General features: G+C 38.1%; 1 protein-coding gene across 5 annotated transcripts in view; it reads right to left on the bottom strand.

Moving 5' to 3' along the window:
* The window catches only part of SFSWAP (splicing factor SWAP), a 94577-nt gene that overhangs the window by 20058 nt on the left and 53641 nt on the right, over positions 1-20878 (bottom strand). For 3 of the 5 annotated variants that reach the window (XM_073312293.1, XM_073312290.1, XM_073312295.1), the window contains exons 13-15: positions 15957-16147; positions 6700-6771; positions 3847-4115 (exon numbers count right to left, since the gene is read on the bottom strand). In XM_073312293.1, coding sequence (XP_073168394.1) covers positions 3847-4115; positions 6700-6771; positions 15957-16147 — 532 coding nt within the window. The remainder of the gene's footprint in view (positions 1-3846; positions 4116-6699; positions 6772-15956; positions 16148-20878) is intronic. The other 2 variants (XM_073312294.1, XM_073312291.1) reach the window with 1 other exon arrangement.

Here is a 20878-nt window from a genome sequence, read left to right on the forward strand (position 1 = left end):
AGATTTCAGTTGGTGCTCATTGGATAATTTATCCACCGCATTGGATAGTTTGCACCAATTCAAAAAATCATATTTTGAGGGTATCACATGGCAGTCTGCTTCCCTCCTTTATAGGTTCGCAGACAAATACACCTTTTGACCAGAAAATTCTAGTTTTTTGGGGTCTGTCTCACGAGCTGTAGACTAGTTCTTTTATCCTCTCCTGTAAGCTTCTACCTGCAGAGAGCCAGATATAGGATATTTGGTACAAGTATTCAAACCCCTTAGCAGGAATCCAACATCTTCTCTGTGCTTTTTTGAGATAGCAGCATCCATCTTTGCTGTGGGCCAAACTGATTTGGTGGGTTCCAACAGATCGAATGGCATGGCCAATCTCTCTGGAGTTGCACATCAGAGATCATCAAAGCAAAGCATTTATGCTCCTTCTCTTGTATAATGATGATTCTGCTTAGGAGATTGCTGTTTTTTTCCACTCTCCTCTTGACTTTGCAGCAGCCATGGATGGAGTTGCCTATGGAGGCTAAATTTGCTTCTTCAGTGAGACGACCTTTCTCTAAACACAGTGGAAGACACTAGTTTTCTATAGTAGGGTTGAAAACCCCAGAAAGCAGGGGATAGTGGCACAGTGAAGGATGCTAAGTGGAGTGCTCTTCCTAGCTCCCCTTATTGTTTTCTGGATTCTCTCCCTGATTCATAGAATCATAGAATATCAGGGTTGGAAGGGACCTCAGGAGGTCATCTAGTCCAACCCCCTGCTCAAAGCAGGACCAATCCCAATTAAATCATCTCAGCCAGGGCTTTGTCAAGCCTGACCTTAAAAACTCCTAAGGAAGGAGATTCTACCACCTCCCTAGGTAACGCATTCCAGTGTTTCACCACCCTCCTAGTGAAAAAGTTTTTCCTAATATCCAACCTAAACCTCCCCCCACTGCAACTTGAGACCATTACTCCTTGTCCTGTCCTCTTCTACCACTGAGAATAGTCTAGAACCATCCTCTCTGGAACCACCTCTCAGGTAGTTGAAAGCAGCTATCAAATCCCCCCTCATTCTTCTCTTCTGCAGACTAAACAATCCCAGTTCCCTCAGCCTCTCCTCATAAGTTACGTGTTCCAGACCCCTAATCATTTTTGTTGCCCTTCGCTGGACTCTCTCCAATTTATCCACATCCTTCTTGTAGTGTGGGGCCCAAAACTGGACACAGTACTCCAGATGAGGCCTCACCAATGTCGAATAGAGGGGGACGATCACGTCCCTCGATCTGCTCGCTATGCCCCTACTTATACATCCCCAAATGCCATTGGCCTTCTTGGCAACAAGGGCACACTGCTGACTCATATCCAGCTTCTCGTCCACTGTCACCCCTAGGTCCTTTTCCGCAGAACTGCTGCCTAGCCATTCGGTCCCTAGTCTGTAGCTGTGCATTGGGTTCTTCCGTCCTAAGTGCAGGACCCTGCACTTATCCTTATTGAACCTCATCAGATTTCTTTTGGGCCAATCCTCCAATTTGTCTAGGTCCCTCTGTATCCTATCCCTGCCCTCCAGCGTATCTACCATTCCTCCCAGTTTAGATTCCCATTGAGCTACTTGGGAGGAGATGAAGGATAGATACGGGATATTTCATTGGTATGTTCATAGAAGGAGGAGAAGGAACATATCTCCTCTAAGAAAGGGGCAGTCCTATGAGGAGTGCCTATGAACCAGTGGGTTAGAATACAGAACACTTCACTGGCCAGGTGTGGAAACTCTACAGTAGGCAGGTTTGTAATAACCTCCCCAAATCTTTCTGGAACTCCAGAACTGAGCCAACCAACACATCACTTGGCAGCTTATATTGCTTCAGTGCCAAATAAGTTGATACTAATGCCTCAGGTCCCAAGGAGATAGTCTGTACTGATGTACTGGATACAGTCACCACCAAGAATGTGGGAGTCAATGAGGACATGCTGGGTACCGAAGTCTGTGCTGAGGCGCCAGTACTGGAGGCAGTGCAATCTTTAGCTTTCAACAGTCTCACGTGAGCTGCCATAGATGTCACTACTGACCTAGTGGCAAAGGTATTCTCTTACTTATGACTCTTGACTGAGCCTGGGGCCAAGTCATGACGACTCATGTGCCTCCTGCTAGGTCCTGAGAAAGGCAACCTGTACTTTGGGGCTGGTCACTTCTTGCCTCTACTGGATGTCATTGCTGATGTAGTCGGGGATGAATAAGGGCTAAGAAGTGGCCTGTGAGTTCAGAATGGAGTCATGGCTCACCAGGACACTGACCAATCCACAGATTGAGGCTTCTCCCAAGACTTCTCAGAGTCTGAGAAGATCTGCACTGACTTCTCCACAAGGAGAAGTTTTATTCTCAACTCCCTCACTCTCTGGATACACCTGGAGAAGAAATGATACATGGAACAATGCTGCAGAATGTGTCCTTCCCCAAGGCATATCAGGCACCAAGAATGTCCACTGTTGACTGGCCCAGCAGAGTTAGATGGGGGACATGTCTGACAGACATGTTTAATACCCTAGTGATTTAGCCTCTGCCGTGGTCATAGCACCGCTATATAGAGTGCAGGGGGACTGTCCTCAACAAAATGAAACTCAAGTGACTGAAAGAGGATCAAATTCAGGGTTTTATATACATGTCAACAAGCAACGGAAACTTAACTACACTAACACTATCCGAAATCTAAGGTGAACTGCAGAGTGAGCAATGATGCCAGGAGTTCCACCTCACAGCCAGAGGCAGTAAAGAAGGGCCTGAGAGGTTGTTGGGCCTGCTCTGCCCTTTATGCCCTCAGACGAGTGAGTTGAGAGGGCATGGCATCAGGGCACCTAGGATGCAAGCATCCCCCAAGGTAAACAGCTAGCCAAGAGAATCCGATGAAGTGCATAGGACACATGAGCACTAAGAGTGGAATCTGCGTGGAAAATCACCCAAAGAACTCTAAGGTACTAAAAGGGTTTGGGGACTTTTTCACAGTGTGGACCACATCTCAAGTGTCTCATGGACACGCCTCTCCCATTTGCAATCACGCAACTTTCCTGTGTTGACTGCAATATTTGCTTATGTGGTAATATAACAGGAATGTAGTTCTGTATTTTTAACTGACTGTAATGGGCTTTTTTAACCAAGTTAGTTACACAGTTTTTTTGCTCCCTTTCCAGTCTAATCTGTTTCTCTCCCTTTCTCTGATCCCCTGCCCAACTGCTTAGTTTCATTCTCTACTCTCCTGAGTGTGTTGCTCAACCACCTGTTCCTCTCTTTTCCACTGCTTATCTGGACATGACACCTTGTTTCCTTACTCTGCTCTACTTCTCTATCCCAGTACTAGCTGCAAAGCCATGGGTAGCTCCTGACACTCTTGCTTGCAGTTTGTCCTGCTGGTGGCCCTGGTCACGGAGGACAGCTCATACTTCTTCCTCTGCCGATGTAGCTGCAGACGCCCCTCCCCATTGGCTCCCCACCTTTGTTCCCAGCTATTTTACAGGTGTCCAGGCTCCTCTTTGAAATGAATAAAAACACCTGTAGAAATAGTTGGAAATAGAGGGAGTCATCGCCCTATGACTTAACACAACCACAGACCATCAACAAGTGTTTAATGGACCAGTTAGAATCATTTAGTAGATTCACTCTAAAATTGTGCTTAGAAACTATCTTGGAAATACTTAAATGAAATTTTTCATAACATTATCAAATATAAAGATTATATATTGACTCAAATGTTTTCCAGTTCTCTTATCTACATTATACAAGCGGATTTTCTTTCTAATGTGTATAGAAAAAGGTGCAGAGGCAAATTAAATACTAGCCCAAATAGAATAGTAAAGCATACTTTCCACTTCCAAACCCACCTTGAGTGCCTGACAGTTCTATAGGCAGTGGGAAGTGAATGCTTTGCTTTTGAATGTGATCTAGACCTGGACTTAGACGACGAATGATATTTGGAAGGTGACCGAGATCTCGTCCGAGATCTTTTCTTGTGTTTCTTTTTTTTCTTTTCCTTTTCTTCATCTTTGGGAGGATCTTTGTTTTGGATTGAAGGCCTTTCTGATGATTTCACTTCTACGGTGGGTAAAGTTCTGACTCCAGTCAATAAAGGATATGGCATGTTACTGACAGCCTGAAATAAGAAATAAATCAATTATTAACATGACTTTCAGTTTTCAGCAAAGATTACGAAGATTTTCAATGTGAGGAAATCTATCAGATCTCACACATATGCATGTTAGAAACAGACTGGCCTAGAGTACACTGAGCAAAGAGCTAGGAGCCAGATATTCAGGTCTAATCCTGGGACTGCCACTTACTTGCAGTGTAGCCTTGATAAAGTCACTTAGCATCTCCGTGTAATGGTTTTGCTATATGTACTTTACTGATCTTTGAGGGAAGGAATACTGGAGGAGTCTATCAGCAATCATATTAAAAATTAACACTCATTTATTTTACTAAATATTTCTTTTGAGTTATGAAAATATAAACTGAAGCATCAAGCAAAAGCCCTGGGCACCCCAACATAAATTAGATCAAAATTAGCTGCTAACTCCACAAGAGCTACCAAAACATAACCCCATCAACACTTTACATTTTCAAATGCTGCAGAAACATTATATAAAACAGTCTGGAGAGGTAAGGCTGAAATCTTTCAAAATGTATGCATGCTTCGGCCAGAGCTTAACATAGGCCGACATTGCCCCCCATACTCTCATGCAAACAGGTTTGTGCGAGCCTAATCTGGGCACAATTTTGAAGATTTCAACCTCGGTTTTAAAAGATTAATGATGGTTCTGAAGAATCTGGTAGTATCAGATAGACAGGTTCTCCTCAGTTTATGCCCTCAATTTAAAGGGATAAACTGGACACATATACTCTAAAAAAGGAATCCCTGTATACATTCAACATTCAGTATTAATGCAACAAGGCAACCTTTCATCCAACACTGTATTAGTTTGATTGCAATGTACACAAAAGTAGCAAAACGAAGAAAAAATACCATTACAAATCACTTCTCTAGTTTGTAAAGTAAACATTTTGTATAAAAAGGGTTCTAAGTCCATAAAACTACCTTTACCCTAAGGATCAAAAGGGTGATTGCTGAATTCATGCTAAATTAATAATTTAGTCTGCAGTCAATTAAACACTGCACACTCCAAGAAAATTTCAATTGATCATTTTTTGCCTCAGAACTCTGCTGAAATGGCTTGTTGACAACAAATCAAGTCAGACACTGTACGTTTGCTCCTTATTTCAAATTCTGTCAATCCTCAAACTGCTGTTTCAAGGCACCTGGAGAAATCAGATTAATCCCACCGTAATTTCCACTCTGCTTGGTCTGACAACTCCACCATTTGATACTGTGATACCTGCTGTGACTTGAACAGCAACTAATATGTTAAAACTTAGAATAAGCAAATCAGAAATTGGTAATCTTTTTTGCTCTCCTCCTTTCTCTACTGTGATTATGTCAAGTCAACACTTCAAGACATTTGGACGCTCTGTTTCAGGTCAAATATTACGCCAAAGTCAGTTTCCTCTCTGAACTTTAATTGACAGTAGCTATTTTACAACGATATTTACAAAAAACATGGCAATAAAGCTGTATTGTAGTAGTATGCTTCAAAGACCATAAAGACGACAGCATCAACACTTGAACTAAAATGAGACTGCTCCTCTTATTTCAAGATGATTAGTTTACTAGAAACCTGTTTCAAATAAAGCTACCCTTACAATTTATGCGCTACTTCAGACAGCTTTATCATCTCTAATCTTTAAGGTTTCCAAGCAGACTACTATGGCCTATTTTTGTTCTCCGGACATGTTTCATACATCAGCAAGTGCAGTACCCCAATTTTCTTTTTGAACATAAACCATTATGTAAGAGACTCTCCTAGCGTCTCTCCCTCCTACAATGTCACCTTTCTTCATTTCAGCTTCCCAAGGCTTATGTCTAAGCTCTCTAAAGCACCAAATCAATAAGCAATTGTGATCTATAAACTGTAGGAGTGCATGAGAATTGCTGTGTGTATTAAACAAAACCAACTGACTCTGCCAAGGTTTTAATCCCAGACTAAAACAACCCCAAAAAACCAGCGCAGCAAATAAGCATTAAAAACATAAGATACAAAACGCCTTTCCAAAAGGAGGGATGAGAAAAACTTTGGGAAACTAACAGAAGCTGAAAAAAGTGAAGAAAACCTGAGAAAAAGAACAGCAGAAAATAGCTTAATATCCCCTTAATAATGGGTACAATTCAACTGTACAACTCCGAATTACTAAAAAAAGTTCTTGTAAACTAAAAATATAAACACAGCTCAGTTAATCATTTAAACACTTAAACTATCTGCTTCATTTTGATGCTATCAGGCACATAACATTGTTATGCAATCTTTTACTAGCTTTATGCAAGAGTCATTTCAGTGTTTATGAGAAAGCTCCCCTGGTCTGAGAATAATGGGCGGCTCCTCGCTCTCCTTCATGGTTTTAGAATACATTATAATTTCCAATATTGTAATATATTTCACAAAGGCATTTTCAGAACGTTGTATCATAATTTTAAATAGGAGCTGAGTGAGAAAGCAGATGCCAAAAGGACGAAGCAACCAAGATTGTAACTGTAATTAAACAGGATGTGAATGCAGGTATTAGTATTAAATACTATGTCATTATTCCAAATGGCCCTATCACTAGTATGGCTTAAATTAATTTACCTTGCTACAGTACTCATGGCAGAGCCTTCTGACTCTTTTCCCTGGTTGATGACACTTCCCCTCTTGGCATTTCTGAAATAAAGAATTCCAAGTTTTTGGCTGACAATCCAGGAGGGCAATTGTTCCCCTCTTGTGACAAGGAACACCACTTACTTATGATCACCATGGCTGCCTCAGGTCTGGGTGACATGTTCTGGTGGTTTGCATGAGGTAGATATCCACAGACTAAGCAATCAACACCAACAACTCATTTCACAGAATGGAAATAGAGTAGCTGTCCGATGGCATATCAAAGCAGTGACATGTGGGCAAAAAAGCCGCGAACCAAACACTACCCAGAGCAACAAAATCCTAGATGCAGTTTAAATTTAGCTATTGAAAAAGGCAATGTATCTTGGGAACAAAATGTACATATAAACTTAAACATTAAAAACCAGACAATGTTAAGTAGCTCCTCATGTTACAAAAAAGAAAAAGAAAAAGAAGCAGCAAATGACATGCATCAGGTAAACCCTTAAAAGTAATTTTCAGGTGAGTGAATTAGTTTTCAAACAACATTAATGTAGCACCCCCTTTGCTGAGATTCTACAGATTTAAGTTTGACAGTCTGTGTAAGTTTTATACATTTGCGATAGTGGGGAAATCCTGTTGGAAGTTAAAAGCATTCACAACTCAAAACACTGTTTGAAGAATAGTTGGGAGAAACAGCTCTAATGTAATTTGCCACAAGAACTTAAACTTGTCTTTTATTGTATCAAGAGGAGTATGACTATGCTATTTAATGCAGTTCCCTTGTAGACAAGAACTGCTGAATTTTTAAGGCTAATTTCTTTAGTCATTTTTCAGAACAGAGAGAATGTCTTTCATATATATGAGCTTATGCACACTATGGACCTGAATATCCAGAACAGTTATCACTGTTTATATATCAGTTACACTAGCATAATACTGGTGTAGAAGAAAGGAAATTCAGGCCCTATATTATATAATTAAAGCTTTTCATTTAATACTTGCACACTCAGTAGAAAGCTTGCTGGTGTGTGATGGCTGGTCAGAAACATTTATGACAAATTATGTTTTTAAATGTATTATTTAAGCAACCCTGAAAAATTAGAGAATTTTAAAGAATCACCTTTCCAACTACCTAAAGTTATACACAGAAATCCCAAATCTAATATATATATGAACCAAAAAACAAGAGTAAGCTCTGCATAATACCATAATAAAACACCATTCAACAATGTAACAAACAGCCTGTTATTCTTAAACAGAGATAACTTTGAAATTAAATTTACATTTGCAGAAAATGTTTAACATAAAACAAGTTGAAACTGTGATACCCACACTTAACACCTAGCACAGCCCTAGTAATCTGTTAGAGCTTGAGGGGTGTATCTAATTTACATATCAATTCTCATTCACCACAAATTAATGCACACAACCATGATATATACTCGATTTATCTTTCGCCTTAATAGATTAACTCAAGCAACCAATTTTTGTTGATCAGCAATAAACCCACAATTTATCAACTCTCTACAACAGCAAAATAAGAACAAAAAGGGTTAACACTTGCTACATTTCAAGGCAACACAGATCATAATTTGGATATTTAAAAAACAAAATATTTCCAGAGAAAATAGGACCAATTAGCTGGCCTCTCACTACTCTGTAGATGATATTTTACACAGCAGATGAGTAGGATTATACAACTAGGCAACTTGACATGCCTTTGCCTTAAATTATACACAAATTTAAAAATATATAAACAAGCACTGCAGCTGGAACAGAAAAATCAAACAATACACTTATTAACTACAGTATCGAAACATCCAACTCATGAAGAAATGCTGTCATAAGCAAACATTTTCCATCAGTGCAACTCAGACATCTCTTTGGATCACTTAATTTTTTCATGCAGCTACCACAATTCAGAGGTGTAAACACAACACTGCTCTAAAAATCTATGTAACAAGATTTTAGCTGTCAGAGGCAGGTGGGAAAATGAATGTATTACTTATTGCACACCTTAGGTCTGCACAGTACATCATATGCAGGATTAATGGTCTGAAGTCAACCTTTCATTGGAAGTGTAAATGAAACTGCTAAATTCAAAATAATCCAGAGAGTAGACCAAACTGCTGTACAGAGATTCAAATGTGGCTGTGGGTTGAGGTTATTAAAATGGAGATATGAAAAGTGACTAACATTATATTGGCACATTCCCTGGTTACAATATCCTGGTCCAAAGCCATTAACAGTAAAAAGTTTGGAATTATAAATTATATATCTTGTACATAAAGATGCATCAACTGAGTTTAACCGTCCTGTTTATTTCATTAAAGAGCAAAGATCTACAGTGGTAGTTGTAGTAAATTTCCCCTCCAGTAAATATTTGTAGAGACCACTTTAAAGTATTCCTAAATTCAATAATTATATGATATGATGATCACTATGCAGCTGACAACTTTCACTGGTTTCATTAGAGCCTTAAAACAGGTTTCACTACACAGTACACTATGCACCGTCTAAATTTAGATCTTCATAGGGTGGAGATGAGTATCGTCATGTTCAACAGAGCTATCTTGTAGCAAGTACATTTTATGGTGTTTTTTAAAGAGAACCTTTTGTCGTCAATAAATTCCATAATATGGCATTATCTGAAGTTTCATCTCCATCCAATAAACAAAAGTAAAACACCTGAAGAAAACTATCATGATGGGTTTTCGGGGGGAAACTTTATCAAGGCAAAGTTTTGTGTATTTTGTATATGTAATTGTATGTGTTTGTATTTTGACATCCTCTAGCAAAATGAGTGAGGTTTCACTGAAGTGCTGTTTTAACTATATATAAAGACAAAAAATACTACTGATGAATGAGTGCTTCTGTTTTTTAAAGTATCATTTACCTAATTTCATGTTTCCTCACCATTGAATTATTGTATAAATACAAGCCAGTAGCCAAACATGTGGGAAAAAAAATCTGAAATCCATGAAAACAAAATCTGAAAGATATTCTAGCACAAAAAAATCCAAAAAACACAGCAGCTTGAGAAAGAGCACACACTTGACTTCAGTACTGACCGTTCAGCAAAACTGTCAAGCAATTTTTTTTGCCATAAGGCCCCAAATTACAGCCATTTCTTACAGTGAGAACAAACATGTGGGATCTTCTCAGAAGGACAGACTATGAGACAAATTAACTTTGAAATGAAGGGACAAAATACTGGTCATAAGTATATGACCACAACTGGAATGACATATTGGAAATCACAAAGGGCAGAAGGGTGTCAAAAACAGGAATCAGAGACAAAGCAGTTAAGTTACAGGATTTATGAAAGGAATAGAAAGACTGACCCTCATTTTGAACAGTAGCTTCTGATGTTTTACAGCTAAATTCCAAGAAGGGCTAGGATAAAACCAATGAATCCCCATGGGAGCCTCATCTAGCAGACTAGATGAGAGCTCTTCGTAATAAACAGTCAAACGTTTTCCCAAGGTGCAGATAATCAAGGCTATACAAAAGTTGTGGTTTTGATACAGTCACACCAAAACCACAAAACTGCCCCACATCCAGTCCTACTCCCCACCACTAGGGTCCCCAGAAAAGAGTTGCTATCACAGCCCAGAATGGGCAGCGGCACACGGACCGGGCACTGCTACCACAGTGACAGCTCAGGTTCTCCCTCCACAGTGCCTCCCCGGCGCCTCTGCTCCCTAATGGCGGCTCATTTCAGCATGGTCATCCCTTGGATGCTACTGCCAGTGGCAAGGACCAGACTCTCCACAGTTGGCTCTGTGTGCCTCTGCTCCCCACCAATAAGGAGAACCACCTGGCTTGAAACAGCATCTCACCTCATGTGCCAGGTCAGAATGCCACTTACTCAAATTTGGCGCGGCCTCTCCTCCGTCATGTGGTTACCACAACAAAACTGCTGTGTGTGACTTTCTTACAGCTCTACAGTTGATGGAATCACAGAGGAGACATGTCATCGCAGAAGGAACAGAGAAAGGTTTTGGAACTGAAGAGAAGGCTACCAAAAAACGTTTAACATCTGGGTACATTGTGAAGCTTTTGAACTATTACTAGGGCCAAAAGACCACGACTCAAAATGTTAATTTGTAGATTTTATTTACATTTTTTCTCCACAGAAACCTGTCACTAAGTAAGTAAATATATTTTATGCTTTTCATTTTTTTTTTTTTTAAAAGAATGGCTGAGGATTAAGTCCCTGATACTGCTTGTATGGCAAAACTTTAATGGACTTCCACAGGATGGAATCAGTGCTTAAAGAAGAATGTTTTGAAAAATGCATTAGTTACAAGGTGAAACAGAAGACCCTGAAAAGACTCACATTTTACCTGAGGCGATGGATATTATGTGATCAGTTATGACACTAAAGTCCATTCCACAACCAAAGCAGGTGACAACATCTAATTTATGTTTTTTAAATTATCCATTTAATAAAAAACTGAAATGAATAGCAGCATACAAAAATCCAAGCAACCCCCAACTGTATATTATTTAATTGTCATACTCCTGACTATATTAGTAAATATGAAAAATGTGTGCAAGACATTGATTTAGATCTCCCTCTTAGGCTTGACAAATTTTGAATAGCTTTCTACTTTTAGACTGCATTATGAATTTTCATTTCAATTGTTAACATGTTACCCTCCATAGAGTTAAAAATATTGTCATACACAGCACAAAAACAACAAACATCTAAAAGAAAAGAACAAAGAACAGATCTTCAAGCCTAAGACAATGAAAGACCAAAAGAGATATTGCTTTTGCTATAGAACCCTTTATTCCCACTGGCTACCAGCGTCACTCAGAGCTCTCGGTAACTTTTGGTACTGGGTCTCTACTCACAAAGTCCTAAATTGTTTCTGGTGTTAATTGCCTCAAGAGATGTGCATGTATATTGTAGTCATAAGTCAAGATAAAACTTTTTAAAAAAATTACACTGCTTTGCATTCCACCTGTAAGGTTCAGTTTTCTGTTTCTCTTATTTTTATAGCTGTTAGAGGCTACAAGAGAACCATACAAACAGGAGTAAAAATGCAACTACAGCAGAAACCAATTTGACTATTTTCAAGGTACAGTTTAATGCAAAAAAGCTTAAAAACATCAGTTAGATTTGATAGCGTCACACATCCTACACATGTGGTACTAGAGGAATCAATTTTGAAGGTATAAAATAAAATGCAGCACTAGCATTACTTCAAAAACCATTTGATAGAGGTAAAATGGGTTTGCTCATTCTTTGAATCTATCTACATAGTCAGCCAGCATGATCAGGGACACAACTCCATGGTCTGGGAGTGCCCAAACCTCTGACTGCCAGAAGCTGGGAGTAGACAACAGGGATGGATAACTTGATAAATTGTCTGTTTATTCCCTCTGAAGCATCTGGCACTAGCCACTGTCGGAAGACAGGACACTGGGCTAGACGAACCATAGGTCTGACCCAGTATGGCCATCCTTATGTACTTCTCCAGCTTTTCCCCTAAGGCTTTAGCTTTCACTTTCAATCACAGTTCATCAACAAGGTAGATAGGTCTATATCTAGACACTAGAGGATTGTTGCCTATGTCAGGAACTAAAGCAAAGCAGTGTTGTTGTAGCCGGGTCGGTCCCAGGATATTAGAGCGACAAGGTGAGTGAGGCAATATGATATTCTGTTTTATTACCTATCCCTTCCCTAATGGTTCCTAACATTATGTTAGCTTTCTTGATGGCTGCTGCACATTGAACAGATGTTTTCAGAGAACTATCCACAATGACTCTACGATCTCTTTCTTGAGAGGTAACAGCTAATTTAGACCTCAACATTTTGTATGTATAACTGGGATTATTTTTGCAAATGTGCATTACTTTGTATTTTTCAACACTGAATTTCATCAGCCATTTTGTTGCCCAGTCACCCAATTTTTTAACTCTTTGCCGACATCTTTGGACTTAACTATTTTGAGTAATTTTGTATTGACTGCAAATTTTGCACCTAACTGTTCACTACCATTTCCAGATTATTTATGACTGTTGAACAGCACTGGTCCCAGGACAGATCCTTGGGGACCCTACTGTGAAAACTGACCATTTACTCTTGCCCTTTGTTTCCTATCTTTTAAGCAGTTACTGATCCTTGCCTACTTTGCTCAACAGCCTTTGGTGAAGGACCTTGTCAAAGCCTTTCTGAAACTCCAAGTACGCTATGTTCACTGGCTCACCTTTGTCCACATGTTTGTTGACCAGCCCCCAAAGAATTCTAATAGATTGGTGAGGCATGATTTTTCTTTACAAAAGCCATGCTGACTCTTTCACAACATGTCATGTTCATCTATGTGTCTGATAATTCTGCTCTTTACTACAGTTTCAACCAGTTTGCCCGGTAGTGATGTTAAGCCTACTGGCCTGTAATTGCCAGGATCGCCTCTGGAGTCTTTTTTGAAAAAATCAGCATTACCTTAGCTATCCACCAGTTATCTGGTGGAGAGGCTGATTTAAGCAATAGGTTTCATACCACAGTTGTTAGTTCTGCACTTTCATATCTGAGCTCCTTCAGAACTCTTAGGTGAATACCATATGGTCCTGGTCACTTATTACTGTTGATTTGTTCCAAAACCACCTCTATTGACACCTCAATCTGGGACAGTTCCTCAGCTTTGGCACCAAAAAAGAATGGCTCAGGTGTGGGAATCTCCCTCACATCCCCTGCAACGAAGACCGATGCAAAATATTCATTTAGCTTCTCTACAATGGAATGGTCTTCCCTGAGTACTCCTTTAGCTTCTCGATTATCCAGTGCCATCACTGATGGTTTGGCAGGCTTCCTACTTCTGATGTACTTAAAAAAAAAATGTTGCTGTTAGTTTGTGTCTCTTTTGCTAATTGCTCTTCAAGTTATTTTTTAGCCTGTCTAAATATACTCCTACACTTGACTTGCCAAACATTATGTTCCCTTCTATTTTACTCAGTTGGATTTGACTTCCAATTTTTAAAATACATGTTTTTTGTCTCTAACTGCCTTTTTTACTCTGTTTAGCCATCATGGCATTTTTTCAGTCCTGTTATTCTTTTTTATTTGGACTATACATGTACTTTAAGCCTGTATTATTGCGTAGAAATGAAAATCAATTAAAAATTAAATTAAAGATACTCCTAGAGTAAAAAGAAAGCTACAGTTAGCCTGGTAAAATTTTAGCTGTCATTTATGTTATAAGATGTAACATACATTGTGATCAGTATTTCATGATTTAATTATGAACCAAAGATTGATGACTACTGTTGTCTATGATAATTATACCATGCAGTGACAGAGCAAATACATTTTCACTCAAAAGACAGTTACATGGCTGTAATAAAAATGCAAGATTCTGTAAAATGAGAGAGATTCCTGTTATTTAATTTAGTCCATTTCCTTAAAAAAAAAGGAAATCAATCGGCTAGTCTCCTGATAATTAAAAACAAATATACTTTTAGAACGTGTTAACATTTAACTTCTTTTGATCTATGCTGCTTCTTTAAAAGCTTGGCTACTTAAAATGCAAATCTTATAAAAAAGGATTTATATAATTCTTAAAGCTACAGGCTTTAAGAAGCCAGTAAGATACTGTTATGCTCATCTGTTATCAGTAGACTAACGTGTAATAGTTTTATACTAGTGATAAATTAGTTGGCCGTTCTACTGTCTGCTGAAAAAAACTGGTTAATGATTCAGTAATCTTTAATCCAGATATAGTTAATTCCAGTAACCTGCTCACACTTACAAGACAATTGCCCTTAATTTCTTTGGTGACAATGATCCAGAGAGGCATTTAGGGCAGTGAGGGGACACTACTGCTAGTTCTATTATTCCCCAGAACCAGATCTTAAATTATCAACATTCAAGCAACTTTCAGCCTTTACCTGTATGAGAACAATACTGTACAGACTCAAACAAAGATTTTTGAAAACTCCCCAACTGATTCTTGCCTTGTATTAGATCTAGTGAGGTTGACAACCATATCAGCAGACAAGTATTTTAGTGGTACGAGAGAGAGGCGGGAAAGCAGCCTCTCACAGGTCACATGTCTAAGGCTATGTCTACATTTAAAACACTACTATGGAATATCTACAGCTACTATGCTGTAGCACTTCAGTGTAGACACCACAGCAATGGGAGGGATTCTCCAGTTGCTGTATGTAATCCACCTCCATGAGAGGCAACAGCAAGGTTGACCAAAGAATTCTTCTGTTGACCAAGTGTCTATCCCAGGGGTTAGGTCGGCTTAACTATGTCTCTTTTTCACACCCATGAGATGTAGCTATGCTGATTAACTTTTCAGCGTAGACCAACCATAATCTTCTTGCTGGCATTCTAGACAGGCAGTAAGAGGTAATCATCCCCACCGATCAAAGACTGAGCATTATAAGAAATATGCAACCTGATACTCCAAACCAACTTGTTACAGATATGTAGCTGCTTTAAAGTTCCTCCAGTACCAAAAATACAGGTTCCTTACACTATATAAAGACTCAGTGGAAAAGAGAAAGCAAAAATAAAACACAAGGGACCATGTGATCCCATTAGATCCCATTAGTTGTGCTTGTGCAACTTCCACTGAAGTCAACCGATACACAACTGACAGCATGATTAGACCCCTGGGTTCTCTCACTGTTAGCCTTTCACTATAACTCAGTGTCCAATTGCCCGTGGCTTATTGTGCACACACCTTGTTTGGGTCTTGTATTAGAATTTCCAGCAGCGTAGTTTTACACTAAATTTAACTCAATTTTCAGTTCAGTTCAGTTCTCTAAATAAACCACATATATGCAAACCACAGGTGAAACCTCAAAATGCCTCTTCTAAAACCCAAATATAGATTAATAAGCAATAAAGTGAAAATGAAAAATACTATAATATTGTACTTCAATCTTGAGTGGGTCGGATACTGATCCATGGATTTTCAATGCGTTAGATTTAAATCACACCATGCTTTTTTTTTTATTTGATTGTATAGAACATACAAACTGACAAATCTGAGAAATATTATTACCAATATCTACCAATTGTGATCAATAAATTTCTGTTGATCTAAAAAATATACAAGACATCTGAAAAGACTAACACATCTAAACTGAGGTGCCTGTTATCCAGGAAGAGCTCGTAACTTCTAAGTCAGCTTAATTAAAAAATAACGTAGTCAAAGAATTTCTGTGCATAGGTTCTCTCGATTAACTACTACGGTACATGGAATTTACTTTTAATTTACCTCCATATTAAAGGAATTCTCCTCAATTTTCTCAACTTCTGCTTCTGCCAGAGGATTCTTCAGGGTCTGCAAGAACAATGCAGCTTTCCGTTTGCGTTCCGCTTGAAGCTGCTTTTCTTTTGATTCCTTGGAGGCCTGTGCTAGCTTCTCTCTTGCTGCAGCTGCCAGTCTGTCCTCTAGTTTTTGCTTTGCTGATGGGGGGAACATACAAAGATGCAAGGAATTTACAAAAAATTACTGTGTCTAACTCAAGTATCTTCACATTTCTTTTGGGAACGATGTATTGGTACACAATATGAAGCCACATTAGTCTGTGAAACTGTTAGCCTATAGAAAGAATGGCTGTTTTTCTTCAAACATTATTTATTGTGGATTATTAGGGTCTTCTCAACAAGGACAGAGGTCGACCTAAAACCACCAAACCTGCATAGGGATACTAATCCTTTTCCTGCCCCTCACTCCATTAACATACATATTCAGTGACAGCACAAGGCTTTGTGTTGCTGCTACCATTTTCAATGTAGACTGCTTTTTATACTAAATGGTTAAACTCAGATAAAAACCCTTCCCACACTTCCAAATGCAAGATTTGCAGAGTTGTCCTAGGGAGTGAAAGCCTACCATTTCCTTCCTTCCCCAAAGCGACTCAAGCTGGAGACAGAAGGGGTACTGATGCTCACAGCCCAGCACAGCCACCTTGGGGAAGGGAGAGCGGGAAAGAGGGAATTTTTCTTCTTGTGCATGAAGTTTTTATTAGATTTTTTTTTCTTTTTAAGAAGTGTGTTTCTTATCTACTCAGAAGATATTCCCAGGAGTTCAACTTCATTCTCATTTACATCATTTCCTGTCCTGCAAGATCCCCAACAGCACTTCTCTGAGGTACAACCATTGTAACTGTGCAGTTTAGGACATGACCCCAGAGAATAATTTTTCTGTAGCATTATGAAAGTGGCTCCCTTTGACGATCAACTAGTTACACACTCTTAATATAGAATGCCACTAAATATGATGTGTTTCACACCTAACAAAATACAGACATGTCCCCACATTTAACTGCAAATATACCATCAATTTACTTTCAAGTGCAGATGTATCATCTTTAATATTCTAGGAGTGAAGGGCAAGATATATATTCTTTCAATTGTTTTTTGGATAAACTTTTGGATAAAAGGAAAATCTGAACAGCATTTTTTCATCTACAATAGATTAATTATTGTATAAAAACACTCTCCTCTACATCAAGATATTTTCAAATGTTGTCCTATAAATGAACTGGATTATTTCAACTCTGTACAGTATTTTGTCAAGTTTCTGACTAGACATTAAAAACACAAAGAAACGAGCTAATTTCACAATAACTGAACATTTAAATAAAATCTCTTCAGTAGACCTGAAGACCACAGGGAATTCCTAGAGAAAAAAATACTTTGAGAGTTAAAACTGGAAATGTATACATGTTAAACAACTAGAAGATAGTATTTTCTGAATTAACATTTAGTGTTCTGACAGTTAATTTCAAACTAATGTTCCAAAACAAAATTAATTCAACTTGTATTCCTGCTCATTGTCAACCTAACTGGGATATGTATAGCTACAACTTTCAGAAACTTTTGATATCACTGATGTTTGAAAGAAATGAAAATCTAACATTCTACACATATGCTGCCATCCATGGGGAAGAAGCAAGGTCCCAAACCTGTTCCAACAGATGTAGTATTCTCACATTTGCACCAAGTATATGAAGAGCGAATGGAGTAAAGATGTGTATATCTGGCACGTATATGGAGAGAAAAAAAAATCTCTGAACCTTATCAGGTGCATGTGAGATTTCTAGTCTGTATAAAGAAGGTAGATAAGGATATGTAAGTTATCCAATTTATAGAATGGTAAAAGGGGTGTTTTTTCTCCTCAGGACTTTATCTAAAGGTTGAGGTACAAGAATGGCATCATGATCTTTACATCACAGCAGTAAGATGAGCAATGGGAAGACGTTACCTCTAATCTCTGTGGAGACAAAGATGTGAGAAGAAATTGATATCTCTGGCTCTTGATGGCCTGTAAGTCCAAAAGGAATTGGGTCTGTAGCCAATATGTGAAAGTTGATTATTAGTCACAGCAAGCGAAGAGACAGGGAAATGTACATGGCGTAAAGTCGATATGTAGGTTAATCAGGTCAGAACTGAATTTACCATTGAACTTTAAATATTTGGATCTCAGAAGATTTAGAATTAAGTGTTTTTGTTCAACTAAAAAGAAAAGGAGTACTTGTGGCACCTTAGAGACTAACCATGCTCTTATGAGGATCTTTTTGTTTATAATATATTTATCTTGAAAGAGAACTCTAGTTTAATGATCTCTGCTGGTGAAGGTACTTAAGACTTTTTTAGTGGATACATTATTATGAAGGCAATATATAAAATATTTTGTCAATACGCAACTAAATGTTGTTTCTATTTTATATTATAAATTAGTGATGCAAGGTAGTTCATATTGTAGTGTATACGTGTTTTCTGAACGATTCTCTGCAGGTTTATTCTTGCATAAAAAGTTCTGTCCAGCTATTTGATGTTGTAATTCCTAAATTAAGCATAAGCATAATTAAGCATTAAAATAAGCAGCTATTTGATGTTGTAATTCCTAAATTAATCAGGAAAACATGAGAGTTCTTCCGAGCAGACACAGTGATGACTTTACAAGCTCCACCAGGAGTGTCAGCAGTCCCTCTAAATCCCTTGAACCAGAGCTATATGGCATTTGGCCCTTTCAAGCTCCATTGACTTGACCAGTCAAGCTATAAATATCAGCCAAGACCTGATGGAGCTTCTAAGAAATTTAGCTTCTAATGCTAGATGTTTCTGCCTACCTTTATAGCTGTTTTCAATATGCAGTAGTTCCTATTGATGCTTGGTGAGAAAAAAAATATTTTAAATAATTTTTTTTCCTTTAGATTAGCTTTTTAAATACTACTTTGAAAAAAAAAGAGTTTTTTGAAAACTACTTTGAAAACTACTTTGAAAAAAAAGTAGTTAAATACTACTTTGAAAAAAAAAGAGAAAATGGGAAAAGCATAACTTTTTTTTTAATAAAATCTCGTATCTCCAAAATACCTTTTCAAAATAGCATCAGTTTGCCATAAAACTGTCTTTTGGCTAGAGACCATAGGAGAAATTTCACGTCCATATGCCCATGAGGAAATTAAATTGGAGAGAGGAAGGGGGAAAGACATCACAAAAGAGGTTTTTTAATGAAAATTAAGTTACAATGTTTACTACAGAATTGATACTTTCACTAAGAATTCTTAAGTATTATTGAGCAACTATTCTTCAAAGAACTCTTGTTTACTACCTTCAGGAAAACAAAGTACTTCTGACTATTAGGAATTATAGATTATTATTATTTCTTCAAGGAAATTAAGCAAAGCATACTATGATAATGTGCTATGATTACAAAAGCATCCTGAGTAAAAAAACAGATTTATTTGGTTAATTCTGTTTAAGTAACCTTAAAATTATTAAATACATACTTTTAAACTGGATAATAGACAAATTGCAAATGACAACTAATTAAAACCTGCAATGTAATTTATATTGCCACTACCTCTTTAGTGAGGTTTGAGTGATACATTTCTCTATTTCACATTTTATAAACATGGATATCCCAGCTATAAATTTCACTGTCTCAAAATATGAAAGTCAGATACCTTCAAACTCTGGCAAAATTAATTCTACAGGATTCAGAACAATTAGTTTTTATTAGCAGAAAAACCGATTTAGGTATTTAAACCAAAAACTCGTACTGATTTAGAAATCTTACAAAAAACCCTCTTTATAATGTAACACGTAACCAGCAGAGTTTGAGCACATAGGCTGCTTCTAACAAAATATCAATACCTATTAGCTGTAGAATAATTCCCGTTTTAAAATTTGTTTCAATTAAAAAATACTAGCTAGAGGGTCCCAAGAAAGATGATCATAATTCCTTAAATTCAGACTGCTGCTCCTTTAAATGAAATTTACTCTCTCCAAACTTATATGTTTACTAATGTTAGTAAATATATTAAAAATATATTTTATCTGTCCAAAAGATAGGCAAAGAAAAACTCCCCTGGAATATGACAACGTCTTGCAACTTTCCCTCACCTAAAAGTAGGAAATAGTTTAGCCTCTACTCATTTCATTAACGTGCCACTCCAAAAATATTCACCTGGAGTTTAATTGGGAAGATTTCATATAAATACTTCTGATAAATAATTTTACTGAAAACAATAAGTTTTTTTCAAAAATACTTAGGTTGAGCCTTTGCATCTCACTGCCATAGTAACAAAGCACGTTCAGGCAAAGGGAAAGCAACACACATATTCTATAGTTTCTAGTGTTATGCATTTAAGATACAGTCTTTGGCAAATTACAATTCCAGATTTCACTGTATTATGGAAATATGTAAGTTTTAAATTGATTAAACTGTTAACATGTATTTATATAAGTGGTCTATATTTTTTTCATGTTGTGACAAAGCTCTGTCCTTGCCTCCGTGGGTCCCGCGTTTCCTGGCGGATTTCGCTAGCCTCAGAGGCTCACTGTGACCCTCCATGTAACCCTTCTCTCTCTAGAGACAAGGGTCACAGTCTACTGAGCCATTTTCATCATAAGCCAGCAAGGGAAGTGAGGAGAAGTTATCCTTCCTTGCACAGTCTCTTGTCTCCCAGTCTCAGTGATTAATCAGGGGCCAAAGGTGGTGGTGGGGGAGCCTGGACCCACCCTCTACTCCGGGCTCCAGCCCAGGGACCCTAATAGTATCAGCTATGGTAGCTGACTTTTTAGAAACATGACATGTACAATTCCCTGGGCCACTTCCTCCACAGCAGCCCTCACTTCCTCAAGCTCCACTTCACCCTTACCTCAGGGCCGCCTTCCTTGTGCCTG

The sequence above is a fragment of the Lepidochelys kempii genome, chromosome 15 (assembly GCF_965140265.1).
Source record: "Lepidochelys kempii isolate rLepKem1 chromosome 15, rLepKem1.hap2, whole genome shotgun sequence".
In the NCBI taxonomy this organism is placed as follows: domain Eukaryota; kingdom Metazoa; phylum Chordata; order Testudines; family Cheloniidae; genus Lepidochelys; species Lepidochelys kempii.